Source organism: Lampetra planeri, chromosome 10 (assembly GCF_965212315.1).
Source record: "Lampetra planeri chromosome 10, kcLamPlan1.2.h2, whole genome shotgun sequence".
NCBI classification, from domain to species: Eukaryota; Metazoa; Chordata; class Hyperoartia; order Petromyzontiformes; family Petromyzontidae; genus Lampetra; species Lampetra planeri.
The window spans coordinates 4,690,099-4,713,438 of NC_136116.1; the positions used below are offsets into that span (position 1 = coordinate 4,690,099).

The following is a 23,340-nucleotide window of genomic DNA, read 5'->3' on the forward strand; positions in this document are numbered from 1 at the left end:
TGAATGGAACAGTGGAAGATCTGGGGGGTTAAATACAAAATAAAAACTTCTTAGAACTTATAACACTGATCAATAACATAAGAAGTTGAAAGTGGCGTCAGTCACCCTAAATACTTGTTTGTATGCTATTTGCATACCCTCTTTTCACGAACATTTCACTTTAGGGGGCCCATGACTGTCTTAGTCCTGTGGGTGTTTAACACAATTAGCTGTGACAAAGGGGCCATTGGCAGCCAAGCAAACTCAATCCATCCTCACGTGGAGACTGGACAGTACATAGAAGTCTAAAGGCTCAATAAAAAATAAACCTCCATGTATGGTGCAGTATATAACAATAACAAGCACACACACACAAACGACAAACAGCAACACTTAAAGTATTAACATTCACAAGCAAAAAATAGAAATACGGAATCAAAATTAGCGCAACACGAACAGCATCACAAGCGTGACAAATGCACAGAACAAACGTGAACACAAGACAATTCTGTGAGATATAAGTTGAACATATACAGAACGCAACAACTCAACCCTAAGAAGCACAGTAGGGAACAGAACCACAACTACACAAAGACATCATCGCTGTCTGATGAGCACAAGCAGCAACACCGGTATAACACAACCCAAATATACAATACCATGAACAAAAACACAAGGAAATACAGTGCCACCATGAATACAACAAGTTTACAGCATAACACAAACCGGTGGTACAACAAGCACATCTGTAAAAACAAACACAACCTTTGGAGAGTACAAACACAGCAACCCTAGCAAAGAGAAAGACTTTAACTCGCACACACAACCTACAACACAAACAACCACAACATAACTATTGTACGGGGCACGGAACAAAACCAAGATGTACCAACCTCAGACAACACAAATGACATCAAACTTCTGATACAACCACAAAAGCAAAACCAACTCACACACACAACACACAACCAACCTCCGATGCTACACAAATAACATCACCCGACTTAGATAAAGCAAAAACACACACACGGGAGACCCAACAAACCACAAAACAACAAAAAATAGCAACTGACTGTGACGAAATTAGCCTTAGACACAACGCAGACAACAGAAATAACAACACGGAGTGGTGTTGGGAGTCATTCAAAGGGCGCCGTGGCTGCGGACGATGGGCGATGATGAACAACGTGGGCACAGTGGCGAATAAGTAAACAAATACAGTGGGCACAGTGGCAAAGTAAACAAATACAGTGGGCACAGTGAAGACATAAACAAATACAGTGGACACAGTGGCAAAGAAGTAAATAAATAGTGGGCACAGTGGCAAATTAGTAAACAAATACAGTGGGCACAGTGAAGAGATAAACAAATACAGTGGGCACAGTGGCAAAGAAGTAAACAAATACAGTGGGCACAGTGGCGAATAAGTAAACAAATACATTGGGCACAGTGAAGAGATAAACAAATACAGTGGGCACAGTGGCGAATAAGTAAACAAATACAGTGGGCACAGTGAAGAGATAAACAAATACAGTGGGCACAGTGGCAAAGAAGTAAACAAATAGTGGGAACAGTGGCAAATTAGTAAACAAATACAGTGGGCACAGTGGCAAAGAAGTAAACAAATACAGTGGGCACAGTGATGAAGAAGTAAACAAATACAGTGGGCACAGTGATGAAGAAGTAAACAAATACAGTGGAGCAAATTGAAAGCCGAGAAGCCCGGGGAAGGCCCCCCCGAATATCACAACACCACCCCAGGCCACAGGGCCCAGCACATGCGATATAACGCATGTGATGAAATATATAACCTGCAACGCAATGCAATCCGAGCGCTGTTATCATCATCATCATCGTGAGCCATGATTATTCCACTGCTGGATGAAGGCCTCCCCAAGAGATGGAGGGGGCACTGCAGGGATGGTAGTGGTGGCCCCAACCTGTACAATGATGCCACCACTGTTTATATTGCCACCACTGTTTATATTTAGACGTGGTGAGGACAACGAGAAGATATCACCATCAATATCATCATCAATATCAACATCACCATCAATATCAACATCACCAATATCAACATCATCATCACCACGTGCAAATGACAATGATGTGATGCGCATTGATGATGACACGAGGGGATGGTATCACGATACGTGGAAAGGAGGGTGGCGATGAGTGGAGATGATGATGAGTCGGGATGAAGAGGATGATGATGATGAAGATGGTGATGTGATGAATAGAGATGACGATCAGAGACGAGGGGATATCCCGTTGCGTGGAGATGATGATGTGATGAGTTGAAATGGTGTAGGGTGATGTGATGCTTCTGGATGTTGATGATGGTGGTGCGTGGAAATGATATGAACGAGAGAAATGTTGGCGATGATGATGTGACCGCTGGTATTGTGGATGAACACGTGCAATAGTGTGAGGATTACATTGCAGGACTGTCATTCATGGGGTTGATGATGAAGTTGATGATGTGACACTTGTAGACAATGATGTATATGTTGGGCCACCTACTCACTGCTATAACAATTATTGACATGTATGTTTATGTCTGAGCGCTCACACATTTTAAAGAGTTTGTGTTGAATTTAACAAAAAGGCAACGCAATGTTGTGCATATTGTAACAAAAAAAAACGTGCAATGCGTGGCGATGATGTGACACGTGAGATGATGACGATGTGATTGCATGTGAATAATGCAAACGTCTTGTGTGTTGATGATGTTGATTTTAACGATACTTGATGGCATGCGCTGTGATGTAGAGTGGGAATAATTGCGACGGTGGTGGTGATGAGGTTAATGCCTGTAGCGTTCATTAGGACACGTGGGGACGATGATGATGATGATACTCTTAGGTTCTTTCGGTAAAGTCACGTAGGTTAAAATAATAATAAAATATAAGAATAATAAATGAAAATAACAAAATGTAGTTATTTTCTTCTATTATTATTTTATTTTAATGAAAATAACATTAATTATTTTATAAATGAAAATAACTAAATTTAGTTATTTTCATTTATTATTATTTTTAAATAACTAAATTTAGTTATTTTCATCTATTATTATTATTATTTTATTTTTATGAAAATAACATTTATTAATATTTTTATAAATGAAAATAAAATGTAGTTATTCTCATTCATTATTATTTTATTTTCATGAAAATAACATTTTTTTTTATATAAATAAAAATAACTAAATGTAGTAATTTTCATTTATTATTATTTTCCCTACGTGACTTTACCGAAAGAACCTAAGAGTATGAATCCTTGCAGTCACGAAAGCTTCAAATATAGATGATGATGATGAAAACATGCATGTACCGTACTTAGCCAATCGTGCTAATCGGAGGTGCGGATGATGATTAGCTGACCCAAAATGATGATACCTATGGATGATGATGATACCTATGGATGATGATGTTGATACCTATGGATGATGATGATACATATGGATGATGATACCTATGGATGATGATGATACATATGGATGATGATACCTATGGATGATGATGTTGATACCTATGGGTGATGATGTTGATACCTATGGATGATGATGATACATATGGATGATGATACCTATGGATGATGATACCTATGGATGATGATGATGATACCTATGGATGATGATGTTGATACCTATGGATGATGATGATACATATGGATGATGATACATATGGATGATGATACCTATGGATGATGATGATACCTATGGATGATGATGATACATATGGATGATGATACCTATGGATGATGATGTTGATACCTATGGATGATGATGTTGATACCTATGGATGATGATACCTATGGATGATGATGATGATACCTATAAATTATGATGTTGATACATATGGATGATACCTATAAATTATGATGTTGATACCTATGGATGATGATACATATGGATGATGATGATACCTATGGATGATGATGTTGATACCTATGGATGATGATACATATGGATGATGATGATGATACATATGGATGATGATACATATGGATGATGATGATACATATGGATGATGATGATACATATGGACGATGATGTTGATACCTATGGATGATGATGATACATATGGATGATGATGATACCTATGGATGATACCTATGGATGATACCTATGGATGATGATGTTGATACCTATGGATGATGATACATACGGATGATGATGATGATACATATGGATGATGATGATACCTATGGATGATGATGATACATATGGTTGATGATGATACATATGGATGATGATGATGATACATATGGATGATGATGTTGATACCTATGGATGATGATGATACATATGGATGATGATCAAGATGCGTGGGGGGTGCTGTTGATGATGATACCTATGGATGATGATGATCATACCTATCGATGATGATGATGATCAAGATGCGTGGGGGGTGCTGATGATGATGATGGTAAAGTGACGCGTGGTGGGGTTGATGAGATTCACGATTATAGAATTTGAATGTTGATCGTGATGCACGGGGGGTAGCTGGTGTACTGATAAGACTACTGTGATGTGCAATGATGATGTGTGTTAAAGATTAACACTGTGATGATGATGATGTCTGGTAGAGATGCTGTGTGTAGATGATGTGATGGTGATGTGCGGTGGACATGAAGATGGTTGTGATGTGTGGTAGAGACGGTGTCTGGATACGATGTGATGGTAGAGATGAACATGCGATGATGATGATTAATAGATGATGATGATGATGCGTGGTTAAAGATGTTGATGATGATGAATGGATGGATGAGACGATGTGATGTTGTTGATGGCTATGATGTGATCGTGATGTGCAGTAGAGATGAAGATGCGACGTTGACGCGTAGCAGAGATGATGATGTATGGAGATGTTGTGTGGTAGACATGAAGACGTGATGATGTTGTTGTTGATGTTGTGTGTTAGACATGAAGACGTGATGATGATGTTGTTGTTGTTGATGTTGTTGTGATGATGATGTATGGAGATGATGTGTGGTAGACATGAAGGCGTGATGGTGATGTTGTTGTTGATGTTGTGATGATGATGTTGTTGATGTTGTGTGGTAGACATGAAGACGTGATGGTGATGTTGTTGGTGTGATGATGATGTATGGAGATGATGTGTGGTAGACATGAAGGCGTGATGGTGATGTTGTTGTTGATGTTGTGATGATGATGTTGTTGATGTTGTGTGGTAGACATGAAGACGTGATGGTGATGTTGTTGTTGTGATGATGATGTATGGAGATGATGTGTGGTAGACATGAAGACGTGATGATGTTGTTGATGTTGTTGTTGATGATGTTGTTGTTGTCTCTCACCTCACCGCTCTCTCTCCTCCTCCCGGGCTCCGCTCATCTGAGGGCGGCAGCGGCGTCGTCGTCGGCCGCCCTCCGCCTCCTCCTCCTCCCCGCCGGCATCGCCGCTGAGCAGGCGACGAGGGGAGAGCTGCAGATTATTCCCACCAAGTGGAGACGGAGGCTGTGACAAGGAGGAGGAGGAGAGGGCTGTGATGATGATGGTGGTGGTGATGAATGAGGAGACGAGGAGGAGGTTGTTGAGTTGCGACGCCTGCTTCAGGCGGCAGCACCAACATGGCGCGACGTGACGACAACGGCGACTTTATTTTTATATTTCTTCTCACTCTTCTCCTCCTCCTCCTGCTCCTCCTCCTCCTGCTCACTGATACTTTATGTTAACTTGTATTCATCTTCATCAGCATCACCACCTTCACGTATCGCAATTTGTTATTTTCATCTTCTTCGCGTCTCACGCCTCGTCCCCGGGTATCATCGTCATCTTCTTATTCCGCTCCCTTTAATGTTGTTTTTAATCGGCATTTCTTCCTCGTACCTCCTCGCTCGTCGTTATCCAACTTAACCTTCCTCCTCGGTCTGCTTCATCCTTCTGATTAAAAAAAACATTTAAATTCGCGCTGCCCTCGCCCAGCGTTGAACGCAGCAACAGCGGGGGGGGGGGGGGCAGCAGGGGGGGGGGGGCAGCAGGAGCAGCACCACGTGGGGGCTGCTCCCACGTGGGTGAGACCCAAACATTGGCACAGCAAAGTAAACACACACAAGCACACACATGATCATGATGATGATGTATAGTAAACATTCATCGTGTCACCCAGCAGTGGACAGAACATGGCACACACGATGATGATGATACAAACTAAACATTCATCTCATCCAGCAGTGGATAGTACATCAAGTTCAAGTTCATTTATTAGGTATAGCCCTGTGAGCCATTCAGCTCTTGAATCGGGTGCAACCGCAACAAACAAAAAACAAAAACATGAACAAAAAACATCTTAAAGTGAATATGTGACTAAGTGCAAACAGAAAATCCAAGAAAAGACAGCAAAATATTGCAGAAAAAACACCGTACACCAACGCTGTGTGCAAAAATCCCAGTGGGATGCAAGTCAAACAACAACAACAACCACAAGACAGCTTAGATTAAGGCCATCAGTCTAACTCTGTACTACAACAAACAAACATGGCTAAACCAATACACTTTTCGAAATCACCAAAATAAAGCCATGAAAGCAATGAAAAAGCAATCATAGGAACTGTGACAGAATTTTCACAATAAATGGCATAAACAACATGTACTACCAAAACCCTGCAGCCATAGCTGGCTGCATGAGTCACTCCACCTTTAAGATCAGCACACTAAATCAAAACACAGGTCATACTTTGTAGCGATCATCCGGAGCGAAACATTTTATTTTAGGTCACTGAATAGCACTGGCAGCTAGGGGTGTACAACTCCTCTAGAGCAGTTTTGAGTGAAGATCTCATAGGTAGTGACTCAAGTTTCAATTTATTGGCAACAGCATTCCAGACCCTGGGGGCATCAATAGCAAAGGCCCTTCCTCCAGTATATGTACGGCAATAGGGAATATTAAGCTGGTAAATGAGTGTAGACCTTAGGTCAAATTTGTTCTTTGAAACAGAGATGAGATCCAGCAGGTAATCTGCAGATTCTTTTGCAAGTACATCATGAATAAATAAGATATACACACATGATGATGATACAAAGTAAAACATGAATCCTGTCATCCAGCAATGGGTAGTACATGGCACACACGCACATGATGATGCTGCACAGCAAACATTTATGTCATAGATCGTGGCACAGACATATTGATGCTGATGCATAATAAAAGTTTATCCTGTCATCCACCAGTGGATAGACCATATACCACGCACATGATGATGATGCATAAGAAATAATAACCCTGTTATCATTGATGATGATGATACATAACGTGAGCACTATCCCATCCCATCAGAAATCCCCGCATCCGTAATATCCCGGTCCCATCGCCCACGACCAAATCAGAATCTTTATTTATTCTGGATAAATCCGATGAGCTATGAAGCTCTTGTTCACAGATGTTCAGTAGGAGCGTGTCACAAAGTTACAACAACACAAACGATAGGAGTGCAAAGTATAGAACAGGTGAGCAAATGAGTAAATACATTTTATCTAAACTTTTTATTTTATTTGACCAGGTAAGTCAGACTGAGACACATAATTTATTTTTCAGAACTTTACCACAAATGATAGCTCAACGAAGTGACTTACCATGTTGAAATTTATAGCAGCCAAATATTCTAAATAATCTAAATGGAAGCTAAGCACGTGGACAGTGCTTGGATGGGTCAACCAACGTGCATGACAGGTGCTATAGGCCACTGCGGACCTCATCTGGACTTAGCACGTGGCAATTTGGGCAAAATCCATCATCGTTGGACTGCACCTCTATGCTCCTCGCCTTCACAACACGCATTGCAGACCAGCGTGGTGAAGTATGGTCAAATAACCCCCACAACTTGCGGCGTGGGAGTGGGGGGAAAGTGGGTCTCATCCAGCAGTGGATTGGCATTTAAAAGGGGGGCTGCAAACTTGAATAATGACTAGAATGCAATGGCCTAAGATCAGCTCTACCGATATGCAATGACGTTCACGTGATTCCAGCAGCCACAGCTACAATTCCACCGCAATCTTAAGCGAATGGACGGACCAGCAGCGTCACATTTGCTGCTTCCCTGCGTCAGGAGATGAGCGCGAAACGTCACCCATGGAGGACGTCAGAGCTGGTATCACGTCGCCCCCTGCAGGACGCGCGTGAACTCCACTCCTCCAACTCTGTGAGCTGCTTCAACTCAGTGGACATCTCAGTCAGATGAAGTGTCCAGGGCACCTTTGGGGAATTGTTCCATTGAATATCGGGGGGTCGTTAGTATCAGTCGCGGGCAAGATCGGTTATTTGTGGCCAATTAAGTGGGTTTAATGAATATAATTCTAGATTTGAAGCTTTCGTGACTGCAAGGATTCATACTTTTAGGTTTTTCGGTAAAGTCACGTAGGGAAAAATAAATAAGTAAGAAAAGTTTTATTATTACTTTTTTGAAATAATAATAGAAATAAAATAATAAATCACGACGTTTCGGAGGCAACACAAGCTTCCTTCATCAGGTGTAAAAAGGCACAGCAAAATAACTGTAATGAGAGTTATTTGTGATGGGACATTAATGAATATAACCTTAAGCGCAACATTCAATTAACGTGTTTATAGATTGCAAATCAATATCAATGGTCGCTGCGTTGTTTTAATTTTCTTAACATGTCTGTAGTAGTAGTACCGTGTATTGGTGTAAAGTAAGCAATGATTAGTAACAGTCTACACAGTTTGTTAATTAGACAATCGCATGCACATGCAATACATAACACATCGAATTCACACGGAATAAACCGTTTAATAACGAGTTACACTTTTACATATTGACAACTTTAAAACACTGAACATTTACTCATGTACAGTTTAATCTGAGTAACTTACCATCACTGTGAAGCAGATATTGAGCCTGGATAGTGTTGTGATGGGTGACTATCCTGCATCCCAGGTGATATAGGCAGTGGGGCTTCGCTGGCAGCAAAGGGTAGCACTGGGTTTTCTTTAGTCTATTCTCTGCCATCTCCACCAACCTGCATTGACCATATACTCTTGGGTTTTGTCGGTAAAGTCACGTAGGTTAAAAAAGAAAACAAATAAATTAAATCACGACGTTTCGGAGGCAACACAGCACAGATGGCAGAAGTAGATAAGCAAGCTAGGATTAAGCCGCCTTTTGTTATGCTGCTGGGTGGGTAAAATTCAAAGCAGGTAACTAAAGTAAAAAAGAAGCTAAACATGATAAGCAACGTGTGGTGATGTTGATGGTGGTGCGTGGAGCTGGGGATAACAGACTGGTAATATGGATATGTTTAAGAAGATAAATCTAAACTGGCTGTCTATCAGTAAACTGCACGGTAACTAAAGTTTAACTTGGTTAATTACATCTTTCCAATGATTGCTCAATCTGAATCCAGCAATTTTGCTGTCACGGTTTCACCTGAAGACGGAAGCTTGTGTTGCCTCCGAAACGTCGTGATTTAATTTATTTGTTTTCTTTTTTAACCTACGTGACTTTACCGAAAAAACCAAAGAGTATGATTCCTTGCAGTCACGAAAGCTTCAAATCTGCATTGACCAGTGTGGTGAAGCATGGTCAAATAACCCCTGCAAACCTGCAAGGCGTCGGGAGGCCCTCATCCAGCAGTGGACTGACTCAAAAGGCTTTACGTGTACATTCTGTCCTGTGTGCTAATCCAAGTTCTCATCTGTTCCCGATGTTTTAAGATTCGTCGCCATTCGCTCTCTCGATTAATCAGTGAATTGAACGCATATGAGAGGACGTCCCCCCGAAAAAGATGGGAGTGACGACATCAGTTCATGTGCAGGTGCAGGATGGATTTCTGCATCACGAGGTCACCAAAGGTGTTGTGACAGCTTGGAAAGGCCTTCATCCAGCAGTTGATTAGGGCTGATTACTCGAAAATTGCGGTTAAATGTTGTGCAATTGGCAGCAGAACACATGTTGTTTCTTTTTCGATTTAAAGCTTTCGTGACTGCAGGGATTCATCTTCTTGGTTCTTTCGGTAAAGTCACCTGAGAACGGCTGCTTGCGTTGTGGCCGAAACGTCGTGAGAATTGTTTTATTATTTTTTATTTTTATTATTGTATTACTTTCCTTCTACGTGACTTTAACGAAAGAACCAAGAACATGTTGTTTCGTGAAATTAAAATCCAAAATATCTGCAACAGACGGACAACTTCCTATGGCTTTGTAGTCTATCAATGTTCCGGAGACCACAGACTGGGAACAATTGCCCTAGACAATGTTATTTATATCTGCTAACATTGTTCTGCACCTCACATTTGGTTTGGTTCCGTTTCTTCCCCTCTGTTACTTAATCCCATAGCCTCCACCCGTTCCCTTTCCTCAAAAGAAAGGACTTCAATACTTTGTTTAATTTATTAAATATATGCGTTATTTAAAAAAATTAAATGAACCGCATTCTCATTGTTGTCGCTGTAGCTACGACATAGTGGTCTGATATGGGTTTTACAAAGTTCCTTCCAAGCAAGAACAATGCACAAAGCATTCGTCCACCTATTCACATTGATAATTTAAAGACAGTGTTGGATTTAAAAAAGTTTACATTACCATCCAAAAGGAAATCAACTGCAGGAAATGTCCGAGGAATATAATAATGTTGGGATCAAGATACATGTGTGCAAGACAAGAGTCATGTGGAAAAGGTTCCATAAACAATTGAAGATGTTTGGAGGCGGGACACAACTGGAATACATATCAGAAGTATCTACTGTACACATGGAGGGCAGTTGTTGAAGACAGACCAGGATCCAAATGAGAAAATAAAGTGGGGCATCATCAGAGGAGGTGGGGAGTGTTTTTGGAAAATGTCACGTGGTAATGCATATTAACTGCCATAACATGGATTAGAGACATGGACAATGACCAAGAAGATTGAGAAAAGTTGAAAAGTGTCTAAAGAAGCAGCTTCATGCTTGAGATTACAAAGAAACATAACTGGACTTGGACAACACCAAGGGTCGAATCATAAAAGCCTAGAATTTTTTTACTAAAAAAGTAAATGACCATTGAGATAAAGCAAGTCAATGGAGTAATTAGGCGTTTACATTGTGTAGGGGTGTTAGAGAGAGAGCCCGTTATGCATGGCAGCCTATGGTAAACAAACACAGTAGGCGGGGCTACATGTGTGCACGAGCAGGTGCCCTCTGCGACGTCCGCGCCAGACACCCTGGGGGGTCGATTCGGTCATTATGATCCCCCGGGGCCCCACCCCTCAGGGAGGGGTTGGGTATAAAAGGGGAATGTATCGAAGGGCTGGGGAGTGTTGTGTTAGCTAAGAAGAGAAGAGGAAGACGTCCTAGATAGAGCCCTGGTCTCCCCCTGGCACGCCGTCCTTATCAGGACCGCGCAGGCTCGAGCCAGTGGCGTGGTACCAGAGCCAGAGCCAGTGCTGGTCTGGACTCTGGGTACCGGGCCCGACTGACCAGTGTCGGGCCAAGATAGCCTCCCCTAGCCCATTAGAGGAGGACTCAGAGGCAGGCTAGGGTTAGCCTAGAGGTGTGTCCTCAGATAGACGGGTGAGGGGGCCGATACCCCCTCAGTGTGTATGTCACAACGTATGGTGTTAAATAAACAAGTGTGCCTCCAACTCCGGTGTGAACGAGTCATAAGCGTTACTACATCTGGCGTCAGAAGTGAAACAAAGTACGAACATGGATACACGCCGGACGACTCGAGTCGGGGTACCAGAGGCAGAAGACACCACTGCAGTCGGAGGGCCCGGGACGGCTGAAGATGCCATCGACCAGCCGGGGCTGGGCGCATCCACGCCACAGCAGCTGGAGGAAGGGGAGCCGTCGATGGAGGGGCTGAGGGAGGCGCACGCGAAGCTGACCGAGCTGCTGTACGCCGCAGCCGCCATGCTCGACACCATCACGCAGCTGGGGGCTGCGGGACCGCCACGGGGCAACGGCAGCCGACGATCACAGCGCCTTCCCGCCATTTCCACGGAGCAACATTTTGAAACTCCCGCCATCGCCGCAGCTGCTGTTGAGGGCGTGGCCGCTCTAAGCATCGCGTCCAACGGCGGGAGTACAGTACCTGCCGCGTCACCACCAACGGGCGGAACGTCACCACGGGTGCGACCGGCGATGCCATCGCTGGTTCGTGCCGACGCTGACTTGAGTGAGGCGGACGAGGGAGTGCGTTCTTCCTCTGCAGCCGCTGCCTTACATCAGCGGCTACCTCCACTCAAGGAATTTGTGGGCGAGGATGGTGACTGGGGCGGCTTCCAGCGGCGCTTCCTCGCTCACCAGGAGATGGCACAGTGGACAGACGCCGAGGCTCTCCGCGCGCTGCCAGCACTTCTCGACAGCGACGCCCTCGCCACTCTAACATCGGCTTCGAAGGAGAGGCGCTCCACGCTGCGGAAGGCGATGCAGGTGCTGTCGGCGGTATATGGTCCACCATCGGACTGTCGCCAACTCTTTTACGATCGCCAGCGGGGGACGAAGGAGTCGCCCCTGGCGTACCGCACAAGCCTCCTGGCACTGGCGAAGGAGGCCTTTCCACGAATGGATGACGAGGGTGTCGACGCCATGGTGACAGAGAAGATACTTTTGCTGGCGGACGACTTAGACATCGTCATTGTCGCACAGGACGATGCAGAGATGTGCTCCCTCCAAGCGGCCCGTCTTCTCCACGCAAACCTGTCCTCTCAACGACGGAAGGCCAGCAAGGCGGCGAGCGGGCGTGCCGTCGCTGCAGCCACCCTCCCGGCGGAAGAGGTTTGCGCCATCGACCATCAACGGCAGCATGGAGCGGGAGTACGGGAGGACCGGGCCGGTTCAAGCCGTCTACAACATCCATCGTCGTCACCAGCGCTTCCACGCTGTTACAACTGCGGCTTCCGGGGCCACGTCGCCTCGGGGTGCCGCTCTCCTGGGCAGCGCAGGACGACACCTCAACGGGACGCCGGTCCTCGTCACAAGCTCCACCATCATAATCCGGCGAGTCGCGGCACCCCTCATGCTTGGCCCACGCACACGCCCGTCACACACTCAAACACCGCAGCGAAGGGGGGGCCAATATCGCGTACCATGGCACCAACACGCACCGCTCTGGGTACTCAGATTGAACCCAGCTAGTGGTCCGTGTTGGCCCATCGGGTTGTAGCCGCGTCGTCAGGGTCGTCGGCCGTTGTGGGCCACATCGATGGGGTCGAGGTGCGCATCCTGGTCGATACAGGAGCATCGGCGACCATTATTTCGGAGTTGATTTATAACATTCTCCCTGCCCAAAGCCGTCCTTTGATGCCTGTTAACGTGCCATTCTTTGCTGCTAACGGGGGTTCACTTGGCATCATCGGACAAATTCGTGCCCAAATTTGTGTCGGGGATATTAAATTGTCTGGGCCGATTTTTGTTTCCTCCTCGCTGGCGGTTCCGTGCCTGCTGGGGACGGACTTCCTGGCCAAAATGCCGATTAGGATATTAATCGACCAGGGATGCATTGAGCTCCCATCGGGCCGACGCATGGCGTTTCTGCCATCCCCCGCTACGAGCCGGACGGCGTTCGCGACGGTGCCGGCGTTCGTAGATAGAACGGTGCGCGTTCCTCCGGGGGCGCAAATGTTGATTCCTTTGAAACTTCGGCGGCCCTTCGCTAAGGGCATTGGGGCTCAAGGGGTTCTGTTGGGACCGTCTAGGGCCGGGGTCAGTGGACCTGATTTACTCCCGGCCCAGACCATAGTGAGAGGGGAAGGAGAACCCTTCATCGCGGTCCTCAATGTGGGCTCGCAGACGGTGGTGGTCCCACAGGGGACCGTGCTTGCTCACGCAACGCCGGTGCCCTGTGAGGAACCCGTCGCGAGTCATGTCGGCGCTGTCCCTGCACCGCGACCACATTCGGACAGCGATGAAGGGTTGCTCGAGGCGCTTTGTGCGGGATCGACGGACCTGTCAAATTTAGAGCGTCAACGTCTTAAGACACTACTAAGGGAATTTTCCGACGTTTTCAGTCGAGATAAATACGATTTGGGCTGCACTAATCTGCTGCGTCACCATATTGATACGGGTGACAGCGCGCCAATATGCCAGAATCCTTTTCGGTTGAGTCCCGCCGAAAAGGACCATGTCAAATCGGCTGTTGATGACATGCTAGCCGCCGACATCATTTCTCCCTCCAACAGCCCTTGGGGAGCGCCGATCGTCCTGGTTAAGAAGCAGGACGGTTCGTTGCGGTTTTGCGTTGACTTTCGGCGCCTTAACAAAATTACGGTTGCCGACGCATACCCGCTCCCACGGATGGACGAATCGCTTGACGCCTTGGCGGGAGCGCGATTCTTCTCCACATTGGACTTACTTTCGGGATTCTGGCAGCTTCCTCTGGACGATGATTCAAAGCCTAAAACTGCTTTCCGTACTCCGCACGGCCTGTTTCAATTCAACCGGTTGCCGATGGGCTTACACTCAGCGCCGGCAACTTTCCAGCGGTTGATGGAATTGGTTTTGGCTGGATTGCAATGGGAGTCGTGCCTGATTTATTTGGATGACGTTATTGTCTTTGGCAAAACTTTTGATGAACATCTCCAGAGGTTGCGGGCGGTTTTCCTAAAGATGCGGGCTGCTAATTTGAAATTTAAGCCCCAAAAATGCCATTTGTTACGCGAGTCGGTGCGTTATTTGGGGCACATCGTGGGACGCTCAGGTATTTCTACCGATCCCGCCAAAACGCAGTGTGTAAGCTCCTGGCCGACTCCCATCTCAGTGGGAGAGGTTAGGAGTTTTATTGGGTTTGCGTCGTATTATAGACGCTTCGTCGCTAATTTTGCGACTATAGCAAAACCCCTACACGCTTTAACATCAAAAGGGGTTCGGTTCTGCTGGGGTCGGGAGGAGGAAGCTGCTTTTTGCTCCCTTCGGGACGCTTTGGTAAACGCTCCTCCCCTGATTTACCCTGATTTTTCAAAACCATTCTTGCTCGACACCGATGCGAGCAACACGGGTATTGGGGGCGTGCTCTCCCAGGTGGTTGACGGCGTGGAACGTGTGGTTGCGTACGGCAGTCGGGTGTTGTCTCCAGCGGAGCAACGATATTGTGTCACCCGTAGGGAACTGTTGGCAATTGTCCATTTCATCCAACAGTATCGCCCATATCTGTACGGTCGGCATTTCACCGTCCGCACAGATCATGCGGCACTGCAGTACGCCCTGAGGGTTCAACAGCCATCGGGACAATTGTCCCGATGGTTGGAGGTCCTCCAGGACTACGATTTCCAAACCACATACCGTAAGGGCGTTCGCCACACCAACGCGGACGCTCTGTCGCGCTTGCCAACCACCTCCGAGTGTGCATGCCTCCTGGGGTCTGGACGTTGCAGACCTCCAGGGGACACATCGGTTCCTGTCTTGGCGGCCGCCAACGACGACGATACAGTAGTTACTAATTCGATCGAACAACAGGGCAAAGATTCCCTGTTGGGGTTGCCCGTCATTGACTGGGGGCGCCTCCAGATGGAGGATGTGTCCCTCCTCGGGTGGCGACGTCGCGTTGGCGGTGCGGCGGGGGGAAAAAGAGGTGGTTCCGACGCATGGGAAATGTGCCAAGGCCTGCTGATGCATTGGGACGGGAAGTCGCGTCGACATCGGCTGGTGGTCCCTACTGGGTTGCGGGGCAGGGTGGTATGGGCCGCTCATGAGCGCCTCCTACACCTGGGGACCCAAAAGACTCTCGCCTTGCTGCAACTTGATTTTTATTGGCCTGGCATGACGAGGGATGTTGGGGATTTGTTGGGATCATGCCCTCGATGTGCACAACGCAAACCGCCGGCACGGGAGTCTAACCCGCCCTTGCAATCGATCAAAGTGTCCAGGATAAACGAGCTGGTCGCTCTGGACATTTTGGGACCATTCCCCGCCACCCCCAGGGGGAATAGATATTTGTTGACTGGTGTCGAGTATTTTACACGCTGGCCTATGGCCTGGCCTCTGGCCAACCAGTCGGCAGCAGCCATCGTGGAGGCCTTTGTTCAGGGTTATGTCCTGGACAAAGGTGCTCCGGAGAGGCTGCTGACCGACCAGGGCAGAAATTTTTCCGGTAAACTACTCAGACAAGTCTGTGATCTCCTGGGCACAAAGAAAATTCGGACCTCCCCATATCACCCACAAACTGACGGGATGGTCGAACGGTTGCATCGCACCATCACGTCCATGTTATCACAACAAGTTTCGGACTCGCAAACGGATTGGGACCTACAAATTCAGGGGGTCTTGGCGGCGTACCGGATGGCACCCCATGCAGCTACGGGGTTTTCTCCCTTTTACCTCATGTACGGCCGAGAACCAGACCCGCCTGTTCGTGCCCAGTTGCAGATCCCCGTGCCGCAGGGAAAAACTAATCTGGCTGACCACGTTAAATTTAATCTGGACAAATTGACCGAGGCACGGGATGCTGCAATGCAAAACTCTGACCTCCGTCAGAAGGCGAATGAGCGCCTCAGATTGAGTCGAGCGCACATGCTGCAGTGGAAGCCGGGGGACAAGGCATGGCTGCACTGCCCCCAGGTGCCACTGGCAACCTCCTCTAAACTGGTGCGGCCGTGGCGGGGCCCTGTGGAAGTGGTGGAGGTGTTACGACCGCAGTGCGTGCGCATCAAGTGGGGGAAGCGGCGATGGTTCGTGCACCCCTCTAGGTTAAAACCCTTCTCTGCGGTACACAATCACACTTCACACGCGCGTGGCCAAGCATGTGGGGGGTCGGCCGACTCGCTGGGTCCGTCTCCGTCGCTCTCACCTAATGCCTTGCCGGCTGTGCCACCTTCAGGTGCATCAGGAGTGACGGGCTCACGCCCAATCACCCCTCCTGCGGATACCGAGGGTCACGCGGAGTCGGATGAATGCTCACCCCAAGACGGAAAATTGCCACCTGATGGTCCGCCACACGCGGTTACCCCGTGTGAGGGGCCCGCTGCAAGGACGCGCGCTAAAATGCGCAAACTGTTGTGAGGCCGGAAAATGTGTACATAGCTGTTGTGTTCATTGGATGTTGTGTGGGTGGTGTGTTCCCCACTCCTCGGATGTACATATGTTGGCTTCACCGTGTGTTGTGTGTGCGTGGTGGGTTCCCTGCTGATTGTATATAGGCTGTTTTTTTTACGGAATTCGTATTTATTCGGGGGGGGGTGCGACGGGTTGTTTTCTCATCTTGCTGTTGCGTTCTTGTTCTGGTTCCTGTTATTGTTCAAAAATAGTGAGGCACACGCGCGGTCAGGGGGTGAAGGCACCTTTATTGTCAAATTTTTGTATGTTGGCAGCCGGGACGGCTGCATGCTATGCGGGGGGGAGTGATGTAGGGGTGTTAGAGAGAGAGCCCGTTATGCATGGCAGCCTATGGTAAACAAACACAGTAGGCGGGGCTACATGTGTGCACGAGCAGGTGCCCTCTGCGACGTCCGCGCCAGACACCCTGGGGGGTCGATTCGGTCATTATGATCCCCCGGGGCCCCACCCCTCAGGGAGGGGTTGGGTATAAAAGGGGAATGTATCGAAGGGCTGGGGAGTGTTGTGTTAGCTAAGAAGAGAAGAGGAAGACGTCCTAGATAGAGCCCTGGTCTCCCCCTGGCACGCCGTCCTTATCAGGACCGCGCAGGCTCGAGCCAGTGGCGTGGTACCAGAGCCAGAGCCAGTGCTGGTCTGGACTCTGGGTACCGGGCCCGACTGACCAGTGTCGGGCCAAGATAGCCTCCCCTAGCCCATTAGAGGAGGACTCAGAGGCAGGCTAGGGTTAGCCTAGAGGTGTGTCCTCAGATAGACGGGTGAGGGGGCCGATACCCCCTCAGTGTGTATGTCACAACGTATGGTGTTAAATAAACAAGTGTGCCTCCAACTCCGGTGTGAACGAGTCATAAGCGTTACTACAATTGTATCCAAAGGACCGCAAATTTAATATGAATTTTGTGATTCGTGAGATTAATTTATTTTCATGGTTTACTGTTGCTTAGTTGTAAATAAATAAAAGAGACATGAAACAAGATTATTAGGTTTACAGTGAGACATTTAGTCTATTTTATTAACATCGTATGGCATGACAATACATAAACTATTACCGTACATCAAACGTACAAAAACAAATTCACAAGCAGTGCATAACATAGGAAATATTTTATTTATTATTATTGTTGTTGTTAAAAGCACATTTACCCACAAAGAAAAAGGTACAAAGCATGGTGGTCATGCTTGCAAATGAGAAGTTAATGACACATCCAAGAAACGACACAACATGCAGGATGAAAGCAAGAGCCAGCATAATGGCACACATCGTCATCAGCCAAGATCTATATACTGCAAGACGAAGGCCTCCCCCAAGCAGACAACATCTCTCGCGATCTCACGATGCAATGGATCTCACAAGTTAAACTTAAGGCGGCAACTCATCACGCAGTTGTGGTGTTATTATTGAAGATCATCGCTCACTGAGTCAACAATTTGATAGATACTCGTGCAGAGGAAGTCGGTCGGGGTCGTTGAGCTAATCACATTTTGCTGAGTGCACACCATGTGTGCTGTTAGCACAGCGAGGTTCTAGTGGTTCAGCAGCATCAGCTCAAATGATCACTTATGCATCGTGCAATGACTGCTCAGAGCAATGCTCGGGAAAGGCAGCCTCAATGTTTGATTCAATGTGGATGTATATGCATTGTAGGATGTAAAACGTGACATACATGATGGGTGCTTTGGGCCAGAGTCAACGTTATTCGAGCCCGACAACCCCTTCCCCCCTTCCAAAAACAATCTTTACAAATATATATCAAAGCTAACGCACACAGTACTAGTTATTTTGGCTATGGGGATGGCACAAATGTGCTGTATTTTTTGGTCTTTTCTGCACTTTGTGAAACACCTTTGCTATGGCTTGAAGGCAAGGCCAGTGTGGCACACTGTATAAATGCCCCGGGGGTTAACGAGGGCTCTCTGCCATCATTAACCTCTCAATAATGCTGCCAAGGCAAACGCTCACTCCAAGTACGGTGGGCATGAGTGGGAAATTAACATTTAAAGGACTAATTGACAATCTGACAAAACTGCTGAGCAGTAAAAACATAAAACGTTATGAATTCCACAGAGAAGGCGTTTTTAGCTTCCTGCACAAACTGTTGGATACTACACTATCAGCAGGTAGGCATCACACACAGAATACAGTTTTAACCCTCCGATGTATTTTCAGGCTGTACCGTATGTTGTGTGGCATGTCTGACGTTTCATTCCCGTTGCTGAGAGCAACAGCTTTCGAAGTGTCTCTCAGCACGTGTAGAGAAATGTACCTGAACAAGCTCCCAACACATGGGGCGAAACGTCAGATATCATGCCTAACAACAGATGGTACAACCCGAAAACGCACTGAGCTATGCAGCACAACTGCAAACACAACCCACACAGTTGGATATTTTTTTTCCTCAGCGTAAAGCTTCGTCTTGAGGTACATTCATTCCCTAAGATTATCACCTGGAAATGGGCGTGAGAAACCAAACTAATTCAGAATACACGTTTATGCATTTGTGAGCAGAATACTGATAATTTTATAACCGTGGATGGTATATATTCTCAGGTTTTTTCGGTAAAGTCACGTAGGTAAAACATTAAAAGTAATGAAAGTAAAATAAAACAAAACAAAAATAAAAATAAAATTCACGACGTTTCGGAGGCAACACAAGTCTCCGTCATCAGGTGGGACCGTCACAGCCAGATTAGCTGCATCAAGTGAAGCAATGATTCAAAATGTAATCCCTTATAAGCAAGTTGAAGGGGGGGAGGAGAGGGGGGGGGAGTTCATCAGAATGTGGTAGCCAATGAATGGGACGTATCGGGAGGGAGGGGGGTGGGAGGGGGAGGGAGCCAACAAAACATTTGGCGACGGCTTGGACGCGGCTGCTGCGCACGCCAACACAATGGGCAGAAAGGGGGGAGGGGAGGTCTGATACACATGATAGAACAAAGGAACGAAAATGCCCATGTTTATACCAATGCAGGCTGAAAAATGAAGAGAGTACTGTTAATTTCATTCATTTTTCAGCCTGCATTGGTATAAACATGGGCATTTTCGTTCCTTTGTTCTATCATGTGTATCAGACCTCCCCTCCCCCCTTTCTGCCCATTGTGTTGGCGTGCGCAGCAGCCGCGTCCAAGCCGTCGCCAAATGTTTTGTTGGCTCCCTCCCCCTCCCACCCCCCCTCCCTCCCGATACGTTCCATTCATTGGCTACCACATTCTGATGAACTCCCCCCCCCTCTCCTCCCCCCCTTCAACTTGCTTATAAGGGATTACATTTTGAATCATTGCTTCACTTGATGCAGCTAATCTGGCTGTGACGGTCCCACCTGATGACGGAGACTTGTGTTGCCTCCGAAACGTCGTGAATTTTATTTTTATTTTGTTTTATTTTACTTTCATTACTTTTAATGTTTTACCTACGTGACTTTACCGAAAAAACCTGAGAATATGAATCATTGCAGTCACGAAAGCTTCAAATCTAGAATCGTGGATGGTATTTTTTACCGAAATAATGTGTATATATTTTTTTATGTTGTGAAACATGCTCCATTAACAATTTGAAAGTGGAAACTAAAAATGTAAAGAAACACGAAAAAATACAACAATCTGCATGCTGTGATCCTTGTGTCATCGAGTGGCATGTGTACAAATCAAACACAAACGCTTTGATTAAATTGTCATTCAAGGTCAATGCAATTACGTCTTTCCTAAAATCCTGTACATTAAAACACAGTGGGAAAAATAACACTGCTTTCTTATTAACAAGTAAAAACACATATCAGAAAAGGAAAATTGTAGGATACAGCTGCTTAAATGAATCAAATATAAGAGAGTAAATTAATGTATCATGGAAACTTCCCGAAAAAAATTACATGCTTGTGGACACGATCACCAACAACAAACTTTCAAGATGGTGGCATAACCACCACCTATAGAAACAAACATTCGATTTAAGCTGGAAGAACCCAATGAGCGACAAAGCTCGTTTTTCACAGGTGTCCACCTAATGTGAATAGCAGCAGTAAGAATGCAGTAGTAGATTGTGTGTAATGCACTGTGTGTTCTACTTGCCATTGTGGGGTCTTGGTAATGAGAAAAACACATACATTTTATCCCTAAGAATGTTAAGTGGAAGTTGGTTATGCGGCTATAAAACCAACCCTGTAATTATGTCCACGGGTTTATCAGCCAGGAATAACCTTTGAGATGCGGTAACATTTCGACAGTATACACATTAAATCCAAATCGTATTGTCTATTGCATTTTCTCCTTCTTGGGGTTAGAATAGGCAAAGGTAGAGCTCTAAAAGTGCTTGCTTATTTCACTGCTGACAGGATGGCCTCCTACTCTTACATGCTAACGAAACGTCGTTGTGGGAGTATCCACAATTTACCCCACTAAACGTAACCTGCTGATTAAATGTGGCATTCCTATTTATAGTAGAGTACATATACGGTTGGGAGGACAGAGGTTGAGGGGGGTTAAGAAATGTGCCCATTGTTTGAACTGCCATTCCAAGAGATCGAATAGAACCGGTGACCTCTGGATGGCTAGTCCAGTGTGATAACCATTGCACCAGGGGCAGTTTCCTGGGATAAGAATAGGAAGCACAACCCATCATTTCTCATTAATCAACGACACAATTAGTCATGTTCGTAGCTTTTGGATGTGTTTATGCAGCACAATACGTAGAGAGAATTTGAAATTTGTGAAGGCAAATATTATTAATTGAAAAACGTGGCTCTATAGCTTGTATCTAGCTTCGACAAGTGTGAAAAGCGGGATAGGAGGTGTTATTGAGTATTGGGAGAATGCAAAACGTATGGTTTAAGCATGAGTTAGAAATGGATTCAAAGGTTTACGAAGAGAAGATGACCTAACATAGCCAGATAATTACTTATAGAAATATAGTTGCGTACATTCGTCCACAATTAAATAGTCAAATACAACAGAGAAAACTTGACCCGCTCGTGGGCGGCTACACTCAGATTATATCCCATCCTGTGATGTGATCAGACTACAAAGCAGTCAAAAGTCACACTCGATCAAAAGGGACATTTAGAAAATACATCTTTCGCTAGAGTCCTGGCAGTCACAATAAGGTCAGCATGGCTGTCAATAGTGGCTTTTTAAAACTCACTTAAATAACAAATAGTGGTAAAGGTGCAGCCCTGCGAGTGCTTGCGGATGCCACTGATGGCAGAAGGGTCTCCACTAGAGAGAGCTCTACAGGCACTCTCTAGACATTATAGTGGCTTAGTCTTCCACGATGATCAATTACCCGGCCGACTGAATAACCGTGGTGTTCCCATTTATTTATACTGCTGGGTGGACAGATATGGAGGAATGAACAGCAATCAGCCACATTCATCATTGTATTTCCAAATTTACCAGAGTATGTGTGGCTGATAGGTCTCAGGAGAGGGTGGGGGGGGGGGTTTCGCTGTGCCATCGCTGGCTGGTACAGCTCACTGCGAGGCTTTTCGGAAGAAAGGCGCAGTGAGATAATTCCTCTTCCCAGTTAGAATTGGAGCTGCTGGTTGCCAGAGATTATATTGCACAAGTGTGGCCAGCAACATGGCGCAATGTCAACACGAGGTGCTCGCAGCAACGGCTGTCGCAGAGCGAATACATGTTTGTACTTTGTGCGATAAAAGGAAAATATATAGCAGGCGACGTTTTGGGCAATGGCTCTTCTTCATAGCACGCGATAGCATAATGGAACCTTTTGTGCTTTCAAGAAGGGACATTGCCCGGAGCATCACCTGTCATATGTTTTATTCCTTTGTGCGCCACTGCCAACGCAGTATCACCAAATAATGTGTGTGTGTAAATAAGTGACATGAGGAATCACCCCCAGTGATGAGCTCGCATCTGGCTCCAATTCCAAATAGCTCACATGGCGGAGCCTAAACAGACTGAGGGTGGGGTTCGGCAGATGCAACTCTCATGAAATAATGGGGCTTCTGCGCAACCGAACAATGTGCTTGTCAGGAGAAGCAAACCATTGACCATCTCCTGAGATGCCCTGCAGCACCACAATGCACTCAAGATTGGGAAATGCCAACATCAGAAACGGTGGCCCGTGCAGAATATTGGGAAAAGACTATATAGGTTGGACAGGAGACACGACTAAGAAGAAGAGGTGCAAATGCCATTGCTTTTCCCAGGCGCGCAAAACTGCCAAGTAATTGATTGCTCACACCACTATTGGCGAAAGGTCCTCCACTAGAGGGAGCTCCAGAGGGTATTAGGCCTCATCTTCCACGCCGTCTCGTGGCAAGTGGAAGCACGTGAAAATGACACCTATGGACCGGGCACCACTGTGCGCCATCGAGGAGGCACGACCGTGACGAGTAGT

General features: G+C 46.3%; 1 protein-coding gene across 3 annotated transcripts in view; it reads right to left on the reverse strand.

The window, feature by feature from the left end:
• Positions 1 to 5,932, reverse strand: part of PTPN4 (protein tyrosine phosphatase non-receptor type 4) — a 61,991-nt gene extending 56,059 nt beyond the window's left edge. For 2 of the 3 annotated variants that reach the window (XM_078598009.1, XM_078598007.1), the window contains exon 1: positions 5,307 to 5,932. In XM_078598009.1, coding sequence (XP_078454135.1) covers positions 5,307 to 5,338 — 32 coding nt within the window. In that variant the 5' untranslated portion in view covers positions 5,339 to 5,932. Of the gene's footprint in view, positions 1 to 5,301 lie in introns of all 3 variants that reach the window. The other variant, XM_078598010.1, reaches the window with a different exon arrangement.
• Between the last annotated feature and the right edge of the window lie 17,408 nt (positions 5,933 to 23,340).